This window comes from Erythrolamprus reginae, chromosome 3 (genome assembly GCF_031021105.1).
Source record: "Erythrolamprus reginae isolate rEryReg1 chromosome 3, rEryReg1.hap1, whole genome shotgun sequence".
NCBI lineage: Eukaryota > Metazoa > Chordata > Lepidosauria > Squamata > Dipsadidae > Erythrolamprus > Erythrolamprus reginae.
The window spans coordinates 118,795,999-118,818,696 of record NC_091952.1 but is presented as its reverse complement, the minus strand read 5'-3'; the positions used below and the strand labels follow the sequence as shown (position 1 = coordinate 118,818,696).

General features: G+C 38.2%; 1 protein-coding gene across 1 annotated transcript; it reads right to left on the bottom strand.

The window, feature by feature from the left end:
• Positions 1-296: 296 nt before the first annotated feature.
• VCAM1 (vascular cell adhesion molecule 1) lies at positions 297-11,504 on the bottom strand. The gene is made up of 6 exons (XM_070749026.1): positions 11,360-11,504; positions 8,022-8,306; positions 5,404-5,715; positions 4,746-5,018; positions 3,511-4,002; positions 297-2,421 (listed from the first exon to the last, which is right to left on the bottom strand). The coding sequence occupies exons 1-6, from the start codon at positions 11,409-11,411 to the stop codon at positions 2,264-2,266; spliced, it is 1,572 nt and encodes a 523-aa protein (XP_070605127.1). The 5' UTR covers positions 11,412-11,504; the 3' UTR covers positions 297-2,263.
• Positions 11,505-22,698: the final 11,194 nt, after the last annotated feature.

Sequence of the window (22,698 nt, the reverse complement as noted above, 5' to 3'; positions counted from 1 at the left end):
AATATAAAACACACTCCCTATTTAGTTATACAATACTGGGATGCTTTCAGAAAGATACCTACTGACACTATAGTTGTTCATTCTTCCTCTTTTATTTAACTGATTTTTGTTTAATTAAAAAAATGGAAGAAATTATCACATATTTCATCCTTTGACTTCTTTTGTTCTCCCTGAAGATACACATGGCCACAACTACACCCTTGCCCCATTATCTTTTTTTTTCTACAGAAAGGGTGTTCTATTGGATTGTAGCTTACCGATGATAACAATGGAAATCAAATTACCAGTAGTGATTATAAAATCAGAAAAGCATTTTATTTACAATTCAATCATACATTGAATGACTATAACATTTGTGTTATTTTATTCTCTAACCAAACCAAAGAAAATTTACAGATATCAACATAAACATTCATTTCACAGGACACTGCATTACTAAAAACAAATTTAAATAATACTGTACAAGCTGTGAGAAGTACCAAAATAATGAACCAGGTGGGTCAAAGACCCACAATATTTTTTTTTTTGAAAAAAAACAGGTTATAATCTTGGAATAGAACTTAAAATGCCATTTGGTCTGGAGTGTGCAAATTATTCCTTTCATAAAATAGTTAACAACAGCAAAGTAGAGTTTTAGCTCTACAATGCGACTCATTCCCTACTTTAAATGTACATAAGATACTTTCTTTTCCTAGAAAGTCCTGAGAACCATGGTCTTCTTCCAAGTTTCCTAATATTTCTCAAAGAATATTAGCTTCCACTATTATGTAAAACCGTAAAATTATATACTGTGTGTACTCTATTTTCCCCACTCTTTGTAGCATTGCAAACATGGGTGTGTGAGCATTCATTTATTCAGAACAACCCATCAAAGTAAAGCATTTTTAAAATTTAACCAATTTCAACAGAAGAAATTAATTTTAAAACCCCTCTTATTGAAAAATGCTTAGTTCCACCCAGATGAAGCCCATTCTGAAAACTTCAGAATATCATGTAATTATTCACAAGTAGCAGTGAATAATTTTGCATTTGCTACTTGCAGGTTAAAAGTACTATATACAAAATATATACATCTATTGTATGTCCAGTTGTATCCCACATAATACATATTTTCAGAATATGATAAATTATTTACAAGAAATATACAATATATTTTAGAGCATATTTACATACATTTCTACTGTCCTATCTTTCAAAAACAGTTTGGAAATGACCCAACTTCTAGAACGAAGGGCAAAATCACTGCTTGGTTGAGAATTGCCTGCAGCCACAAAGTCACCACCACCAAAATACAAAATTAAATATCCACGCAGTGTGTCACTTTGCATGGAAGCAAAACGGTTTAACTGTTGGAAGTAAAATAGTGGCGGGAGCTCACAGATGCAGTAAACTGATTCAGGAATGGCACAAAAACCTAACAAGTGGAGATTAATGAGCATTTTGTCAAACAAAGAAATACCTTTCCTAAAGCTAGCATACATTCCTTCTTTTTATACTCACAAAGCTGTTCATGTGGGGTCCTTGGTGCTCTGTGAGCTTGTTTTATTGCAGACATTTAATTACCCAACTAGAACTATAATCAGTGCTACATTGCAATGCTACTTCTCTTCCATTGATAAACCGTTCATATAGCATGACTTGCACCTACTTACTGTATAAGTATCTCTGGATAGCCCACCCTATTGCACTTCATTTTATTCTCATCAGTAACTACGTACTTTTTTGGGTATGTAGATAAGCATGAAAGTTAGTGTGGCACTATCAAAAGAAAGACAGGTTTCATTTGGCTCATGTTGCACATGGAAGTTGATATTGCAAAGTGGAAACATAGTTTAGAGCAGGGGTCCCCAACCCCCAGTCCGTAGATCAGCGCCAGGCTGTAGTATGCCAGAAATTGGATCATTCACATAAGGGAAGCCCCATCCTTGGGATACAGGCAGCACACGAACTCATGCCCTCTCCAGTCCGCAGAAAAACCTCTATTCATGGAATTGGTCCCTGGTGACCCATGGTACAAGGACAACCTGGTGCCCAAAATGTTGTGGGCCACTGGTTTAGAGGTACATCTATAAATTAGTCCAACATCACAAATCACTTTATGGCTGATCAGAGGCACTGCAAGGAGACAGTCTCGACCCAAGTTTGCAGCCTTTCCAAAGCACATCAGCTCAATTCCTCTCACACTGAGTTGTGATGAGAAAGATCAACATCCAGATTCTGAAGAAGATCCAGGTTGGTAAACTTGCAAAACTGTCGAACTGTCTTAAACTGGTTTAAGTGAGTCTGCAAGGCTGTAGGATCCATTTATTTTCATCTTTCTAAAAATGTAAATAAATATGGCAGCTACAGGACCTGCTACTGTGGCTAAACAAGAAACTACGATGATTACAGGAGTCACGTAATCCAGTTCTTCAACTCTGGCTGAAATGAAACAAACAGGGAAAAATGAGTATAACATGACAATAATATCCATTGGCAACACTATCGTAAAGTTTCACTAGCAAATGTTTATCTATTTCAGGATTTAACATTACCTTCACTGCCTTCTCTTCTGGGATTGGTATTTTGGTCACATTATCAAATTTCAATCCCCTTTATAACAATGTTTATACCATGTCACATTAATGCACATAGGGCCTTGATACAGAAGTACACATTTTTTTGTGCGGGAAGAGGGATAATATCACCAAAAACCCCTCTAGGACACCTTTCCTAAATCTTGTAAGTTTCAAAATGTATCTTTTCTTTTATATACTTTGAGAGCATATGCAACAATGACAAATTCCTTGTTTGTCCAATCACACTTGGCCAATAAAGAATTCTATTCTAATGTGTGGTTGTCAACACCCAGAATACTCTAGAATGCCATGCTGTCTGGAGAATTTCGGGAATTAAATTTCCAATATAAGTTTGGGGAAAGATTCTATACAGATTAATATGGACAATTAATCAACTTTAATTAGAAAAAGAGTGAAAGATGGGCTAAAGGGAATGTAAGAGAATAGTGAAAAGGTTAAGGCATTTGATCCACAGAAAATACTGCATTTCTGATCATTTTTTTTCATTGCTATTTTCGTCTTGTATAGAATTTCTTTATACAGGTAGACCTCAACTCACAACTATTTTCCTAGTGACCATTTGAAGTTACAACAGCAGTGAAAAAGGAGACTTGTGCAGAGGTGGTCTGCTAAGGTGGAACGGTGACGTGTGCTCACCCCCATGGCTCTGAGTGCTAGCGGAGTCAGAGCTAGCTAGCACTCAGAGCCACAGGGGCAAGCACACATCACCGTTCCACCTTAGCAGACCACCTCTGGACTTACGACTATGGCTATTTTGCTGTCTAAGCAATGTCTTTCAGTATTGCAAGAATCCTAGCAAGGGAAAGGAAGAGCTGATCCCAGTTAGCTTTTGGGGACTGTTACACCATAAACATGGAGCGTTAAGGCAATGCAATCTGCTAGCGGTATTAGTGCTATATGGTTATGTGGATCAAAGATTGAAAATATATACCAATTATTAGGATCTGTTCTGTATTATTTCTGTCATCATCAGAAGCATCCACAAGGTACGCAAAGGTATTGTTTTTCAGTGACGCATGTGACGTTACAGAGGTAATTATTTTTGGAGCTATATCTGATGCAGACATTGTAATCAACTCCGGTGTTGCTATTTCTGGTGTAGTAGACATAAAGGTTTTCAGTGTTGAAAGAGATGTAACCGATGTTGTAGTTTCTGATGCTGCATCTGATGTAAAGGATATTGTTGTGTCCGATGGGGTGGTTAATGCTGTTGTTTCCGATGGGGTAGTTAATGCTGTTGTTTCCGATGGGGTAGTTAATGCTGTTGTTTCCGATGGGGTAGTTAATGCTGTTGTTTCCGATGGGGTAGTTAATGCTGTTGTTTCCGATGGGGTAGTTAATGCTGTTGTTTCCGATGGGGTAGTTAATGCTGTTGTTTCCGATGGGGTAGTTAATGCTGAAGCAGCTGTTGAAAAGACTGAAGCTAAAGAAAGAAATGAAAATATGTACTTCTGTTAATAATGGTTTAAAAAAGTAGTCTACTCTTGACAAATATAAAATCAAACTATGCGACGATACTAAATATGAATGTTAATGTTGAATATTTTCAAAATGAATGCTCAAGAAAATATTTTTAAAAAAAACCTTATATACTGTATTGGGGGGGGGTTTGTTGATTGAATGAAAAATATTTGACATTCAGACTTTAGATAGAGAATATTTAACATTAACACTGAAATCACTTGCGTGAACAAAGATAGTCTTCACATTTCTGCCTTAATCCTCCCCCCTTCACAATCGGATTATAAATAGGAAAGCTAGGACGTTTTGAAATGGACTTAATGATCACGCACTCTCCTATTATGTAGTATACTGCTGTTGTTAAAAGGCTCTCAAAATGACCCTCAACAAATATTGTAAAATTTATTAGCACATTAAATCTAGGGATTCCAGATTCTGATTTGCAAATTATTTTTTATCTATAAATAAATATTCTGTGAATAAGAATAGGCTGACTAACTGAATATCTTTCTTTTGCAATATTAAATAAGTTGCTATTATCGGACCCTTCATAACTAAAAGCAGATTGGCTATAACAGGATTAGTGATACAAAATTGTTGCACATGGAAAGGTAAAAGCCATGCTTTCCAAGGCCAGTAGTATTGAAGAAACAATCTGTAAGTGAATTCAGAAAGTGGCTTTTTACATTCCCAGCAGTTTTATACCTTTTACAGAAATATATAATGATGCTCTCTCCACTACACTTGTAACTTCATTGGTGACTTCACAAATGTAGGTTCCAGAGTCAGAGGCCTGAGGATTTGGGATAGAGAGGTTGTACTTTTCCATAATATTCTGGGTAAGACCATCAGGAAGCTGCTTCTTCCAGACAAAACTAGCCCGTGGATGACTGTCAGTCAAGCAGGTAAGTATCAGTGCTTCTCCTTCTAGTATGTTGTTGCCTGGAAATGCCACGATTTGAGTATTCCGTGGGCCATCTTAAAGAAAGCAAAGGATAGCCAAGTTAAATTAGTAAACTGTAAATTGAAGGTCACAATGAATGCCCCAAATGGGGAAGAGTTTGAGAATCATCTGGTGAATATCAAAAAATGCATAGCTGTTTATTCACTGGTGGATTTTTTCCTCTATTAAAAATGTTTAAAGTACAAATATTAATCAAGGGGGAAAGCACTTTAAGCAGCTTACAAAAATGAAAGCATAAACCAGAACTGCCCATTTGACTTGTCGTGCACCAATTGCCTTAAGATTGCTTCTTAATGTCCTCCTAAAACCATGATGGTTCAGCCTATTGCAAGGGGAGGCAACCTTAACACGAATACAGTATAACCTATACTCGAATCTTTATTCCATCAACATACTTACAATTTATTTCCATCACATGTGTAGACCGCCTGGGCTTCAGAGTCACGTCCTCTAAAAGCAGCTCAGCTACGCATGTAATCTCTTTCCCAAAATCTTCCTCGGTAGGAATAAAATCCATCTTCGCATTCTTGGTCTCTAATGATTTTGTATGAGGGTCTTGAAAAAAATCATTTTCAGAAGTTGATTCTCCTTTGGTCAAAGTGATCATCAACTGCTCGGAAGGATAGACCTTGGGGACCCGACAGGTGACGGAAGCAGGTTGCCCGAGAATGAGAGGGCTTTTGAGCTCAATAACTGGATCACTGGGAAATGCTAAAAGAAGAAACAAAGGAACCATATCAGAAGAAGGTTGTTAGCAGCTAAAACTGTCAACACTCTGTTCACAATTACTTAGTCCTCACGTTTTGGATGCAAACTGATCCCCAGATGATGGCATCCGAACCAATAGCATGGCACAAGAGTCTACATTACTGTTGCTTGATATGTAAACTCTGAATGAACCACCTTCATGGCATTGGACCAGAATATCTCTGGGACTGCCTTCTGCAGCACAAATCCCAGCGACCGGTTAGGTCCCACAGAGTTGGCCTTCTCCGGGTCCCGTCGACTAAGCAATGTTGTTTGGCGGGACCCAGGAGAAGAGCCTTCTCTGTGGCGGCCCCGACCTTCTGAAACCAGCTCCCCCCAGATATCAGAGTTGCCCCCACCCTCCTTGCCTTTCACAAACTCCTCTGTCGTCAGGCATGGGGGAATTGAAATTTCCCTTCCCCCTAGGCTTATAGAATTTATACATGGTATGCTTGTGTGTATGAGTGGTTCTTTAAATTGGGTTTTTTAGATTGTTTTTAATATTAGATTTGTTTACATTGTCTTTTTATATTGTTGTTAGCCGCCCCGAGTCTTCGGAGAGGGGCGGCATACAAATCTAATATATAAATAAATAAATAAATAAAATAAATTTTTACAACATGAAAAGACCCATAACCATGGAGGAGAAAAGGGCCCCTTGGCTCCAGTTCCATTATGCTGCTACCTCATCTCAGTAAACAATTTTAATTTAGTGCACTGGCAAAATGAGCTAATCTGTTAGAATGCAGTATTGCAGGCTAATTCTGCTGATTGTCAGCAGATCAATCCTGACTGGCTCAAGGTTGTCTCAGCCTTCCATCCTTCTGAGGTCGGTAAAATAAGGACCCAGATTGTTGGGGGCAATATGCTTACTCTTTCACCTTGGCAACTTGAAGATATTTGGACTTCAACTCCCAGAATTCCCCAGCCAGCAAATGCTGGCTGGGGAATTCTGGGAGTTGAAGTCCAGATATCTTCAAATTGCCAAGGTTGGGAAACACTGCTTTAAATTACTTGCAGAGGGCTGTAAAGCAGTGTTAAGTGGCATATATATCTAAGTGCTATTGCTAATATGTTAAGAGTAAATACACTGCATTGTTTTCTGGCTTAAGAGCATTCAGGTTTCATAGATTTTTATACACCCAAGTCTTTGTCATGCAGTCTCTCTAATTAACCTGTCTTCTTTTTGGGGGGATATGCCCTCCACAACATTTTTCATTGTCTATGGATCTGGCCTTCAGGAGTATTAGGAAGTAATGACCTAAAAAGCAGGTTAAGAATTTAAATTACAACAGGCCCAAATACTATGGGCACAAATACTCCCAGATTCTCCAATTGTTTCCATTTGTCTCATAAGCTGTGATAAAGTTGACCTGCTGAAAATTCAGCAAAAACATGTGACATGTGTTTTTGCTGAATTTAAAATTAATGGAGACTAAGGTAGATCTATTTCAGCCTTGTTCTGGCCTCATCAGCTAGCCATAGCCTCTCACTGGGATTTGAACTTGCAGCGTTTGCCTTGAAAGGCAGATAATTAACCTCTAGGCTAGTGTCTAATACCTTCAGCTTCATTGGGGGGGGGGGGAGAGAATATGTTTTTTTCCTGTCGAATCACCGTGGTATATTGAAGGAGCATCACAGCTTCCTTTTTGCCTCTCAGCCCAACCCAGGGTCATTTCCAAGGCAGTTATTATTCATAGCCGACAAACTATAAGAGCCGGGGTGGCGCAGCAGGTAGAGTGCTGTACTGCAGGCCACTGAAGCTGACTGTAGATCTGTAGATCAGCAGTTCAAATCTCATCACCAGCTCAAGGGTGACTCAGCCTTCCATCCTTCCGAGGTGGGTAAAATGAGGACCCTGATTGTGGGAGCAATAGGCTGGCTCTGTTAAAAAGTGCTATTGCTAACATGTTGTAAGCCGCCCTGAGTCTAAGGAGAAGGGCGGCATAAAAATTGAATAAACAAATAAATTGAATAAATAAATATTCTGTATTTGTCACATGTTATTACTGAATATATATATATATATATATATGTTTGTATGTGCATGTGTATATATATATACACACACACACACATACATACAGACACATATATGTAACTCTCCATTCAGCATCTATGTCCCATCCAACACAGTCTTTAAGAAAAAGTTACAATGCAAGAACCATCCTACCTAAGGAGCAATTACATACTTAAATTCCATATGTGGAAACTACAGGCATGCTAAGAGAATTAGATATATTACATCTTAATGCAGTTAAGTTACTTACAGTAAATGTCAACCAGGACTGCTTTTTGTTTGGATGGTTCACCCAGTTTGCAACCAGCAGTGCAGACATATTGGTGCTCATGTTGAAATCCAACAGACTGTATAGTTAAAACTGAACTATTTCCTTGACTGCTCAGTTTCCCACCTAATGGATGGTCTAGTTGGGTTCTCCAAGAGAAGTACGGGGATTCACAACCAGTTGTGCGACAGCTTAGAGCAAGCTTGCGTCCAATTTGTGTAACAACTCTGTGTTTTGGCACAATGTCCTCTATTCCAAATGCTTTAGCTGAAACAAGAGAGAAGGAAGCACATTCAGGATATATGGATGCTGTTCTAGTATAAGTTCAACTTTTCCCAGTCAGATAACTCAGCACAATAAGGTATCACAGATCATTTTATTACAGGCATTCTCACAATAACTCAGTTATGATATGATTCTTCTGCAGTATAATCTTTCCCATTGTGCAGGTAAAAAGAGGTTGAATTGACCCAGGCTCTAGGTGTAGCATCTACATGCTGGCTGGCTTAGTGAGTGAAGACAAAGACCCTCTGGAATGTTCTCTCCAATTACCCCTCATCCCGGGTCAGAGCCAATAGGAATACACAAATGTGGTCACATGTAAAACTACATTACCCAGAGTGCAATTTCACTACATTTCCCCTAATGCAATATCTTAAAGAGACATGCCTAAATACAGTCCAACTATCTCTGTCTCTGGGGACAGCACAGATGCAGTGTTAAAGATAAATATTTATCTTCCTGCTGTTTATAATCAAGCATTTATCCCAATGAGCCAAAGTCAATTTTCAAAAACCTGCTTCTAGATACCCAAGACAAAAGCAGAATGGAACTGTATATAAGTAGGTATCAAGACCAAAAAATTGCTTGACTTTGGAATGGTAAAGATGCATACAGACAAAAATACAGCTAGTATAATAATGGCTTGCTATAAACAGCCACCCAGAACTATTTTGAAGTTGGGAAGCACCTAAATGGAATGGGATAAATAATTTTCTATTCCACTATAATGTTTATACTTCTATCAAAAATATCTTACAATAGTAATAAGATTTCTATTTCCGTAACACTGTTGTGATTAGACTCACGTTTTAAAGTGAATGTTTGAATTTACAGGTAAACCAGCATTAAAGCCACAAATATCATCTATTTGTGATATACAGTATTTGTGATACAAATATCCGGACCAGGATATCTGCGAGACCACCTTCTGCCGCACGAATCCCAGCGACCGGTCAGATCCCACAGAGTTGGTCTTCTCAGGGTCCCGTAGACTAAACAATGTCATCTGGCGGGACCCAGGGAAAGAGCCTTCTCTGTGGTGGCTCCGATCCTCTGGAATCAGCTCCCTCTAGAGATTAGAACTGCCTCTACCCTCCTTGCCTTTCGTAAACTCCTTAAAACCCACTTCTGTCGTCAAGCGTGGGGGAACTGAGACATCTCCCCCTGCCTATGTAGTTTTAGTGCATGATATGACTGTATGTATGTTGTTGGTTTTTTTTATATTGGGGTTCCTTGCTTTTAGATTTTTTAAATGTACAATTGTTATTTTAGATTCTAACTATTAGATTTGTCAATACTGTATATGTTGTTTTTATCACTGTTGTGAGCCGCCCCGAGTCTGCGGAGAGGGGTGGCATACAAATCTAATAGATAATAATAATAATAATAATAATAATAATAATAATAATAATAATAATAATAATAATAATAATAATAATATGTGGAATCGGTGATCCAGACTCTGATCACCGTGATCCAGCATACAAAAGAAAGTGACTAGCGATTGTTATCCGGATGTATAGTCATGGTGATACTAACAAACATCTATTTGAATGCGGAATCAGTGAAGTAATCCAGACTGACACAGCATACAGAAGAAAGTGACTAAGAACTGTTATCCGGATGTGTAGTCATGGTGATACTAATCTCATATTCTGGGTCCAAGATGAAAAATTAATGGCATGTCCAAGACTGTAACCTTACGACCACTGATCGGAAAAAATCTATTGAATTCAGTGGAACCATTTCTAATATGTGCACACAATTAGAATATCATACCATTGATTCTGTTGAGCTTCAGTTATGATTGGTGTCTAAATTAAATAGATGAAGATGGAATTCCAATGGATGCTTATTGTATATGGAAACAGGTATGCCTTACAGCTTAAAATTCAAGGTCTCAGCACAATTGAACTACCTACAACTGAACTGACAATCTAAATACACAGTATTGCTCAAATTAGAGTCCTAAAGAGTAAGAGTTTAGTTTAAAAGACACTTGCTTAAGTATACCATCAGCTAGAGTTAATATATAATACTGTAATGTATAATTAAGCTTCCACTTAATGTATTAAAAGACTGCATTACCCAAAACTTATGGTTTTTGAATGACAATCCCATCAATGCACTCTTACTCAGGAAGAAGTCTTCTGAATTCACTGGTTGCTAAATTGAAGTTAACGCCCATAAGCCTGCAGTATATTATTTCTGAATCCATGTGGATGTGCAGTCTGCTAACAGCAGAAGGGATCATTATGCCTGCTTTACTTGCAAGGAAATCCTGTAGTAGGCAGTGGGATTTGCTTGCTCAAAGTCTACTAAAATTGCAGCCTCATTTAAAAAAAATCTATTTACATACAAAAGATTTATAAATACAGTTATAAAATCACTTAGACTTAGAATAACTTCATTGTCATTTTGAATTAAAATTAATCACTTTGAATTAAAATTATTTCCCCTCTATAATATCTATCTATCTATCTATCTATCTATCTATCTATCTATCTATCTATCTATCTATCTATCTATCTATCTATCTATCTATCTATCTATCACATCTACCTATCTTCTACCTACCTGTCTCCTATTCTCTCTCATTTCTCTCTCTTTCTCTCCCTCTCGTATCTACCTATCTTCTATCCTATTCTCTTTCACCCATCCATCCATCATATATACCTATCTTCTATCTACCTGTCTCCTATTCTGTCTCATATCTCTCTCTCTCTCTCTCTCTCTCTCTCTCGTATCTACCTATCTTTTATCTACTTGTCTCCTATTCTCTTCAATCTATCCATCCATCCATCATATCTACCTATCTTCTATCTGTCTCTTATTCTGTCTCATCTATCTATCTATCTATCTATCTATCTATCTATCCATCCATCCATCCATCCATCCATCCATCCATCCATCTGTCTCTTATTCTTTCTAACTCTTTCCACCCACCCACCCACTCATTCTCTAACTTAATATCACTTAATATCGCAAAACAAAATACATTTTCTCTCCAGAGCACCAGCCACAAACTCCCAACTCACCCGTCGTGAATGTCAGGAGCAGCGAGAGCAGCGCTGAAGTCACTCGTGCCATTGGCGGCGACGACTTGGGTCCGGGGGACGCAAAACTCGAGCGGGTTCAAAAAGGACGGTCCCGAAATTGCCTCGCCCAGGAACCCCAAGAAAGGCCCACTGTAACCGCGAAAGAGGAATGGGTGTGTGGCGGACCTCCATTTCGTTCTTTTTATAAAGAGAAGGGACGGGGGAGGGCAGGAGGGGGGACGGAATAGGGGAGCAAGATTGTGGGAGAAAGAGCCTTCCTTGGAAATTCCGGGATGGAAAATCCCTAACGCCGAAGGGGGGGAAACGCGGTTTTCCCGCCCAAGGAAGTCCAGCCCACGTTGGAATTGCCTCTCTTCTAACTCCCCCTTTCCCTGGTTTCCTGCAGGGAGCCGCGTTTCTTTGGACAGCAAGTTGTCCCGCGAAGAAAATATTTGGGAGCCTTTTTTTTGTCTCTGGTGTGCTTCTGTCTGTCCGTTCAAAGGAGAATGTGAAAGAAAGGAAAGAAAGAAAAAGGAAACAAAATGAGCTATTTTTTAATCGTTTTATTATAAAATTGAGATATTAGGACCTCTTTCCTTCTTTCTGAATTGATGAGGAAGAATCAATTGGGGATCCGAGCATTGAAAAGTTTCTGAAGAAAATGGATGCCTACAGTTCAAGCATTCAATTCAGGCCTTATGAATTCACCTAGACTCTTTCAGCTTAACAGGTGATATTTATAATAACATCAACTGCTCTATTCTTTTATTGCTCTAGGATGAACAGGCAGCTGTCTGTATTCCTGTCAAAAACTAACATTTGCCTAACAGCATAAACATCCTTCTTCAACTTTATAAAAGGCTGTTGCAATGAATATTTCGATCAGAGTTAACACAATACAAACACAAGAGACCTATGAGAGCAATACTAGCTATGTAGCATGTCTCTGCAGTATCTATCTATCTACATCTTTATAGTTTATTAGATTTGTATCCGAAGACTCGGGCGGCTCACAACATAATAGTGATACAATACATTACAAATCTAATAGTAAAAGTTAAATCAATTTAAAAACATTAATGCTTTAATCCCTAACTATATAATCATACACATTCAACCTAACCTTTATCTATATCTGCCTGCCTGCCTGCCTGCCTGCCTGCCTGCCTGCCTGCCTACCTACCTACCTACCTACCTACCTACCTACCTATCTTTGAGTTGGAAGAGACCTTGTAAGCGATCTAGTCCAACCCCCTGCCCAAGCAGGAGACCTTACACCATTTCTGACAAATGGCAGTCCAATCTCCTCTTGAAAATCCCAAGGGTTCGAGCGCTCATAACCTCCGCAGGCAAGCTGTTCCACTGGTTGATCGCTCTCACTGACAGGAAGTTCCCCCTTATTTCCACATTGAATCTCTCCTTGGTCAGCTTCCTCCTCTGGTCTTCTGGTGCCTTGTCAAAGTCCCCCCCCCCAAAGGGTGTTAGATTTGGAATTTTCCAAAAATCTTCATCAAGTTCTATACTTGAAGTTGGGTCTCTGTTTGGTCAATCTTTGGCGAAGATTAGGCAATGTCATTCAGAGGTCCTAAGCCTAGCAGCTTTGGCTAACAGCAAAAGATCATGGCATCTATAGTCCCAAATATCTACTGTTTAGAACAGATCTCCAACCTTGGCAACTTTAAGACTTGTGGACTTCAACTCCCAGAATTCCTCAGCCAGTAAAGCTTGCTGAGGAATTCTGGGAGATGAAGCCACAAGTCTTATAGTGGCCAAGGCTGGAGACCCCTGGTTTAGAAGACACTGTTACTGATTTCTGAATAACAGTTATTTTGGCCAGACTGTTCTGTCTTGAGTCCCCCAAAAAGCCTGTAGTGGATGCCAGTACAAGTAGTCCTTGACTTATGACCACAACCGAGCCCCAAATTTCTGTTGCTAAGTGAGACATCTGTTAATTGAATTTTGTCCAATTGTATGACCTTTCTTGCTACAGTACATTAAGTGAATTGCTGCAGTTTTAAAATTAGGAACACTGTTGTTAAGTGAATCAAGCTTCCCCATTGCCATTGCTTGTTAGGAGGTTCCAGAAAGGAAATGGCATGTTCCCGAGACACATAAATATGAGCCAATTACCAAACTTCTGAATTTTGATCACATGACCATGAGGATGTTGCAATAGTCATGTGTGAAAAGCGGTCAGAAGTCACTTTTTTCAGTGCCTTTCTGGCATGGGTCACTAAGAGAACTGTTGTAAATCAAGGGCTACCTTTATAAAAATGCATATATTGGAAGAAGACAGCAGACCTGCAATTTCACCCAAGCTCACAAATAGTAGGATCCACTGAAAATAAGACATAAAACATTTATTTCGTCTTCAAAGGATTTTTTTGTTGCACACTTACGGAATTTCCACATTGCTACTATTTTTACTTTTCATTTTTATAAAGTGGTTTAAAGGTGATTTGATAATATTCCCCCTCTTCATCTCCCTGAAAATGAGCAAAGAATGGCTGCATCTTAACAATAAAGCGGGGTGGGTAGGTGTTTCCTCCATATTCAAACCAGATCGCCTGAACTGTTAGCAACCCACTGGTGATGTGAAGATGGATCACGGATCTGGTTTGGTCTGTGCCGGTCTGTACCATCTCTTTTTAAAAAAAAAATTGGCGGGTTTGTTTTTCTGTGTTTGGATGGATTCTCCTCATCCTCTGCTTGGGGAAAAAGCCCTCCTGCCCGCCCCTGGGTTAATACTGACCTTTATTTCTTTGCCTAAAGCACAGTTGAGAGACTCGTCAGCTATGTTTCAGGCTGAATCCACCTTCTGAGCATGTGCGGAAGGCAAATTGCATGAGTGGACATGCGCGCAGTGCAAACTGGTGGCGAAGGTAAGTGGAACTCACCCCTGGTTTAAAGTCTTACCTGATTACTAAATACTTTAAAATGTTAACTATCAGAAACAGGATAGAAATTAGATCATTTATTTTCTGAACTAGCAGTTGTCAGTGAGCATTTAAAATAATGCTGCGCTAACATTTATCCAACTTTTTGCGGCATTCATTAAGCAAATGCCACAGTCATTAAGCAAACATTGCTGTCATTAAGAAAAACAATTTTCTCCTATGACATTTCCCCCCATCCCCCGAAACTAGAAATAAACACTGGAAGCAAAAAAAAAAAGTCACAAACTGCAATCATGTGACTGCAGGAAGCTGCAAACATTCAGTTGTGATCCAGTTCCCAAGCACCCAACATATGATGACATGACTGTGGTGTGCATACGCAGGGCATTAAATTGGGTTTTTAAAAATTAACTTAAATATTAGATTTGTTTACATTGTATTATTATTGTTGTTAGCCGCCCCGAGTCTATGGAGAGGGGTGGCATACAAATCTGATTAATAAATAAATAAATAAATAAATTGTAACTTTCAAAACAGGTTGTAAGTAGCTTAGTGGTGGGGCTGTTATAACCTTGAGCAGTTGCTAAGTAACTGATTGTAAATCAAGGATGATACTCTGAAATCCCTAAATGTAAAATGATAATCTTAAATGCCTAAATCAGAAATTAAAGTAACAGACAAACTTCATCTGATGTACTGCTGTATATTTGTGAATTTTATGAACAATCTGAAAATGAAGTTTGCCAATTAAAGTTACTCTTTACTGTTTCATCTTGGCCAGCAATTTGTATAGTTTTGTTTTCCTGATATCTTCATAACTGGATGACTGCCCACTACTTACAGGATCTCTAGACAGTTGACTAACAGTACTGGAAGCCCTGTTTAATTCTAGGAAATAACTTAAAAACCAAGTTATTTAATTTAACTTTGGAAGATAGTCTAAGATAAAGCAAAAGATTACCTTCAAAGATGTAATGAAATTTGCAAAAAAACCCACCAACAACAACAGTAAGGACGGAAACTGAAGGCAAGCAAGATATTTTCCATCAGGGCCTGCATAAAACTTCATTATTTACCCATAGTCCATAGCAATTGTCCCTAAGTTGGCTCAAGGCTAAGACTTTTACCAACAATCACTAGGTATTCTAGGATTTGAAGTCCCTCTGTATTTGGAATGTACGAAGTTCATCAGTTTTAGCTGATCAAAATATATATATATCTATTTTTGCCTTTGTCTCAGAAGATGGGAATGAATATTCAGACCAGGAACAGAGAAAACATCTATTATGTCTTTTTCTTTCCCAGCAAGTTTTGTGAGTCCCTATGCAACCATGCCAGTACTTGATGACACTCTTCAGTTTGTATGTTAAACAGTTCTTCACTCCAAATGAAAACCCGAGCCGCAACTGTCAGGGCCTATATGTCTGTGACATTCTTTTCACTTCCTCTACAGCAGTGGGTTGCTCCTGGTTTGGCCTGGTTCTGTGAACTGGTAGCGGTAGTGGGAGGAGACTACACCCACCTGCCCAGGACGCTCCACCCACCTACCCGGGATGCTTCTGAAAGTGTGTACACAAACCAGTAGCGACGGGTTTAGAATCCATTTCTCTTCCTCTAGTTTTTCTATGAGGACACACCAAAAACAGAGGAAGAGGTTCTTGCAAACAGAAGACTAGGCCTCCAAGAGCCACAAAATTACACAGGGAAGACGAGTTGTTATTATTAATGTATGCATGATAACACTTCCTTGCAAGAACATGAAACATAAAAGAACATAATATAATTTATCTTGTGCAAAGGCTTCTCAGTCTTTGTGCCAAATTGTTCTCCTTCCTTCAATACTAGCAACAGTGACCACAAATGCCCTGGCAAATGGTATTGACATTCCTCTCTTGAACTTGACCTGAAACAGTGTTCTTTTCCTTAAAGCAAGAACACAAACACAAAATGAGAAAAGAAACCTTGACCCAGTCTATTGTAGCATAAAGGTAACCAGCAGATGTGATCTCTCCAACCCAACATATTCAGTTCTGAACATGTACAACTCTTTATGTGCTCCTTCGAAACATTCTAATTTTTATACATAATTAGCCAATGTACGATCTATCAGACTAAATCTGTAATCCTATATTTCCACAGAAAGATGGTTCCAGGGATGGGCTACTGCCCGGATTTGGGGGGGGACACACTGGGGTAGCAAAAATGAAGCTCTAACCCAGAGCACCCAATTTGCACTGAAAGATGTTGAAAGAAAATGCAGGACGTCCTACATAAGCCACCACCCACAGCGTGGTAGTAAAAATTTTGGTAGCCCATCACTGGGTGGTTCCCAATCTTGGCAACTTTAAGACCTGTGGATTTTAATTTCCAGAATTCCCTAGTCAGCATGGCTAGTTGAGGAATTCTGGGAGTTAAAGTTCACACATCTTAAAGTTGCCAAGGTTGAGAAACATTGTCCTAGAGCAAAGCCATTGAATTTACTGCTGAATTGATATGCAAATAAAAAACAGTAATTAGCTTTGCATTTAATGGGTACATCCACAAGTTCAAATGATGCAGCAAGCTGTTCATAATTTAGTTTGTTGTCTGTGATAATTTGTAGACTGAGGGAAACATCTCTCCTCATGTTTTTATTAATAGCTGGCTTTACAAAATAAAGGGTCCCTTTCAGTCAGCTTATTTTGAAAATGTGTTAATTCAGGGTTCTTTCACTATCTCCTTGATTTATCTCTGGATACCCTAAAAGTTGATACCATTATGCCCAGTATTCAGTAATTAGAAATGTTTCCTATCCAAACAATAATTATACTTATTCTGAAAGATGGTTCTGATAATCAAAATATACAAAACTACTTATTTCGTTATTGAATACAGACTATAAAATATTCATAGCAATAATGGCAGAAAGAATCAAAAAGATTTTAAACAGATACATTCATTCAGATTAAAATGGTTTCCTTCCAAACAGACAAATCAAAAATAAGACAAGAATCATAAGAAATATTTTTCAATATTACGAAATTTACCCAGAGAAACATTGGGTTTCCTGGATGCCCAAAAAACATTTGATAATGTAAATTGGGAATTCATAAAGCTACAACTGGACTATATGAAATTTGGCCCTAAATTTTCAAAAATAATTAATAAAATTTACAATAAACCAATTGCAAGAATAATAATAAATGGTGAATTAACAGGAAATATTGTAATAAGAAAAGGAGTAAGACAAGGAATCCCCACTTTCACCACTCCTATTTATTTTAATTTTAGAATCCCTATTAAAAAGAATTAGAGAAAAGCAAAATATCAAAGGACTAAAAATTAAAAGGAAAGAATATAGATTATAAACATTTGCCAACAACTTGGTGTTTGTTCTAGAAGACCTGTTATAATCTGTAATTAATTAAAAAAAATAAATGAATTTGGCAAAGTGAAAATAAATCCCAGCAACCGGTTAGGTCCCACAGAGTTGGCCTTCTCCGGGTCCGTCGACTAAACAATGTTTTTTGGCGGGACCCAGGGGAAGAGACTTCTCTGTGGCGGCCCCTTCTCTGTATGATGTGCGCAGATCCAAGTACAGTGACCTTTTGCAACTGACAGATCGTGATTTTTTCAAATGCTGGCTGAGGTCTTTTTGCACAGCACCCAATGTGACGATTACTACTGGGACCACCTGTAGTGGTTTATGCCAGAGTTGTTGTAGTTCAATTTTAAGATCATGATATCGGCTAAGTTTTTCTTGTTGTTTTTCAACAATTTGACTATCACCTGGTATGGCGACATCAATGATCCACACTTCCCCCCCCCAACTATGAGGTCTGGCGTATTGTGTTTCAAAACATTGTCAGTTTGTATTATTATTATTGTTGTTGTTAAGCAGGCAAAGGGAAGATCACAGCTAGCAAAGCACAGAAGATCGCTTCACTCGTTAGCAACTTGTTAGGGCTGAAAAAAAGCTTAGTAAAAGCTACATTCGGAGTATAAGACACATTCAAATTTTCAGCCTCTTTTAGAGGAGAAAAAGGTGAGGCTTACACTCTGAAATATTTTGCTGCCAATGGCAACTACCAAAAGCATCAATAATGGGAAGAACGAAGGAGAACATTTTCAATGATTCTTGATCATGAGACGATATGATATAAAAACATGATGTTCCGAGAAAGTATGCTAGCTATTCCCTTCTCCTATTTTTACCTGCAGCAACCTTATAATACATGTAAGGCTCAAAAGTATGATTGGCTCGAAGTCATCCAATAAGCCAAGCATGATGTGTGAACCTGACCAATGGTGGCTTATTCATGAGAGGTCCTTTGTACTCTCTGAGTTTGGTTGTTTTCTTGTAGACATTTCATTAGCTAAATTAAGTTACATCCACCAGCACTGATGATTTTACCTGGGTTGAATAATGAAACATCTGCAAGAAAAACATCTGCTGGCAGGCCCTGGGAGAGGGCCTTCTCTGTGGTTGCTCCGGCCCTTTGGAAGCAACTACCTTCCAAGGTCTGGACTGCCCCCACCCTACTGGCCTGCTGAAAAGCCGAAGAGCCTGGCTTTTCTGGCAGGTCTGGAGTATGCATGACTTTTCTTAATTGTTTTAATTGTGTGATTGTTGGTTTTAGAAAGTTTTGAACTGTTTTAGGAGGTTTTTTGTTATCTTTTATTTGTATTTGGCGGTGAGTCTCCCAGAGACCTTCGGGAGTTGGGCGGCATATAAGTCCGAATAATAAATAATAATAATAATAACAAATCAAGATCAGAGAGCACCAAGGACTCCTCATGTCAACCCTGAGCTATAAATATTCTCCTTTACTGATGGCTTATTCATCATGCCATATTAAAGCAAACCGTGGCTTACTTGGTTCACACAGTCACACAGTCTTGCTGAGGAGAAGTTAGCAGGTACTACTTGCAATTTATTAGAGGCTTCTCGCTCAGAGAACAATGGTACCTCTATTTAAGAATGCCTCTACTTAAGAATTTTTCTAGATAAGAACCGGGTGTTCAAGTTTTTTTGCCTCTACTGAGCCCGGAAAAATTTCCCAGGAAGAGACTTGCAAATAAGCTGAACTTTGGCGACCCACTCTTTTTTGCTTTTAGTAAGATAAAACATTATCTACCAAAATATAAGCGCCAGAAACAATGATTGTTATGATTGGCACCAATAATATTCTGTGGAATTCCCATGTTTAAAAGGGCTGCATTTTGTTAACAATGCTGTCTCTAATCCTGAATTTTATATCCTGTTTTTGAGACAGCTCCGCCAACGTAAATTCCTGTTTCAAGTAAAAGGCTACTTTAAAGGAAAAATCATTAGCTTAGGGTTTTTTTTCCCATTGCCTCTTGGCTGCAAGGAGTCTCGTCTTTTCTCCAGAATTTGCCAGCTACCGTTTTATTCTTCAAGGCAGGTCCGATTTCCTTAGCGTGCCTTCAGTCCCCTGTCCTAATGTCTCTCTCTCTCTCACTATCATGTATATAAACATTGTTATATCTTTATATACTACCAATATGTACTTGACAAAAAAAGCACAAATAAATAACAATAAATAAGAAGCTTTCTAGAGGACCAGAAATACGGACTAGTGGCTGATGTTTCATAATGCACTCAGCTAAAATGGATTGGCTAAATGTTTATGGCAGAGGTCTTTAAATTTGGCAACTTTAAGACTTGCGGACTTCAACTCCCAGCTTTGCTGGCTCTACTGGCTGGAGAATTCTAGGAGTTGAAGTCCACAAGTCTTAAAGTTGCCAAGTTTGGGGACCCCTAGTTTATGGAGATTCTCAATCATCCAGATCATGATTGTCCCAAAGGTGCTTTTTCAAAAAACAATTGGACTTTGTTTTTTTTCTTGAAGAAGTTTTGCTTCTCATCCAAGGAGCTTTTTCAATTTACTGAAGAAGCTTCTTGGATGAAAAGTGAAACATCTTCAAGGAAAAAACAAAACCCAATTACCTTTTGAAAAAAAGTACATTTGGGACAATGGTTTGGCTAGCTTGGTCTATAATTTTAGGCAATGGGTTTTATGGGATGATTCAGGAACTAGGAATTAGGGTTGATGGAAGCAATTTCTATTCCTCCCTCAACTTCCCAAAATAGTAGTATGAGTAATTTTCTCAAAATGGAATTGTTCATCGGGGTTCCTAGGATTTTAACCATTCCACTTTATTGAATGTTTAAATGTGATGTAGGAGATTTTGAGTGTTCAAGCTAAAAGCTCTTGACCCCAATACATCTTTCCAAGGAAAACAAGGGACTGGCTAAGCTACAGGTAGTTCTTGACTTCCAACAATTTGTGTAGTGAGCCTACAAAGCTACGATGGCACTAAAAAAAGTGACTTTTGACCATTTTTCACACTTACCACCATTGCAGCATCGCCATGGTCACATGATCAAAATTCAGATGCTTGGCAACTGGTTCATATTTATGATGGTTGCCATGTCATGGGTTATGTGATCATCTTTTGTAACCTTCTGACAAATAAAATCAATGGATAAGCCAGTTTCACTTTAACAGCCGTGTTACTAACTTCACAACCTTAGTGATTCACTTAGCAACTGTAGCAAAGCAGGTCATAAACTGGAGCAAAACTTACTTAACTGTCTCGCTTTGAAACAGAGATTTTTGGGTTCAATTGTAGTTGTTGCCCAGCACCCAAATTTTGATCACATGACCAGGGGGATGCTGTTAATGGTCATAAGTGTGAAAACAGACATGTCACTTTTTTCGGTGCCATTATAATTTTGAATTGTCCCTAAATGAACTGATGTAAGTCGAGGACAACCCTGTATCGAGAACACCTCAAATCACAAGGAGAACAAATTATTTCATACCTGGATGATATAAAACCAGTTTTAGGCACTGATAAAGAATTTGCAGCTTAAATATTAAAGATACATTATCCAAAACATAATTTGCTGATGTTTGGAAAAATCAAAGACGTTAAAAAAAAAGCTGTCAAAGTGCTTAGATTTTGTCAGTTATTGACACAAGCATAGATTTAAAGAAGTCTGTGTTACGTACAGACATACATAGTTGCTATTTGCATAGCCGCTGCTGATTGGCTAATCTAGTGGCGGGATAAATAAACTCCTGTCAGTGGCTAGCGAGCTTCAGGGAAGCCCTTAAAAATGCTTCCCTGCAGCCTATCGACAGTCCATATTAGTTCTAATTAACTAAAAATAAAAGTGCTGAACTGTTCCTGTGCCCCACCTCTTTATTTACACACCAATCTAACAGTCTGTCAGAGAGAAATAGAAATGGTGTTCACTGGAACAAGAAGAGCTGGAGGGAACTGAATTCCTGAATAGCTACAGGTTTTTTTCTCTAGCTCCGATATGATGGCCTTAGAAAGCAGCTGTCTATCATTCCTAAATGGGAAACCCTGTTAATAGAAAAACTCAATTTGAAGAAGGTGAAGCCAGTAGGGTGACAAGCAAAAGGAAGAGAAGTCTTTAAAATGGAATTTTTAATATTAAACCGTATACTTAATTAAAAGGTGCTTCCTTTCCAACCGTTTTTCGCCTGAAAACTGACACAGCTTTTTGCTTATCATTAGCAAGAATTTAGCTGCTGCTATTAGCAAGATTAATTACATCCTTTTCATTGTTGTGTTCCAATCTTTTTAAAGACAACCTTGTTTCTAGCTTAAAAAACCCCCAAAACTTTAATATCGTTGCAGCTTCACAATGTCCAAGATAGAATGCCCACCACTCTGTGAGGCTGCTGGAAATCCAGTGCTTAATTTTTTTAATATATAGTGTTGTTATTGTTGTTGTTTAAACATTATCTTGTTTGGATTTGTGCAAAAATGCACCGATTATGAAGCTGAAACATAATTGTGCTCATCATTACTGAAACAAAATAAAATGTTACAAAAGGGAGGAAATGGCTCTAGTCATGAAGTTGATATGGCTGAAAAATGGTCAACTTGGGTGAACTTAAGAATTAATTAAATTTAAGAAAAGATTCATTGAAGGGCTGGTTTCAACAAGACCAATATCCATGAAAAACAAGAAATGTTATTTTTTATTTTGTTCATTAGATTTATGTCTCCTTTTTTGTCTAGGAATATAAAATCACTTATAAGAAATCACTTAGTATAATTTTTAAACACATGATGAAACCTTGGCTATATTGAATAATATTGATCTGATCTTCTTTCATGTTAGTAGACAGTAAGGTCATAAAAAAAGGAATCATACCTGAATGAACCCACACTGCAAATCTGGGGTTGAATTGCCTTTCCAACATTGAATAATATTTTTTCTGCCTTTGCTCATATTCAAAAAGCCTACTATTCTTCATTTTCCAGGTTTTTCACCTATAATTCAGTAATACCTTCATATCTTTTAACCATTTCATATTTTAGCAAACTTTGGGATATTAAACCAGAATATGGCAATAATTTGACAGACATATTTCATATGAATGTGTCCCCTGGCTT

What these genes read in the sequence shown, in the direction of transcription:
- VCAM1 (XM_070749026.1), bottom strand. Translation starts at nt 11,411, where the DNA reads ATGGCACGAGTGACTTCAGCGCTGCTCTCGCTGCTCCTGACATTCACG. An exon ending in GCTCCTGACATTCACGACGG is followed by an intron (nt 8,307 to 11,359) that starts GTGAGTTGGGAG and finishes CTCTTGTTTCAG; the next exon opens with CTAAAGCATTTGGAATAGAG. An exon ending in ATTATATATTTCTGTAAAAG is followed by an intron (nt 4,003 to 4,745) that starts GTATAAAACTGC and finishes TTCTTTCTTTAG; the next exon opens with CTTCAGTCTTTTCAACAGCT.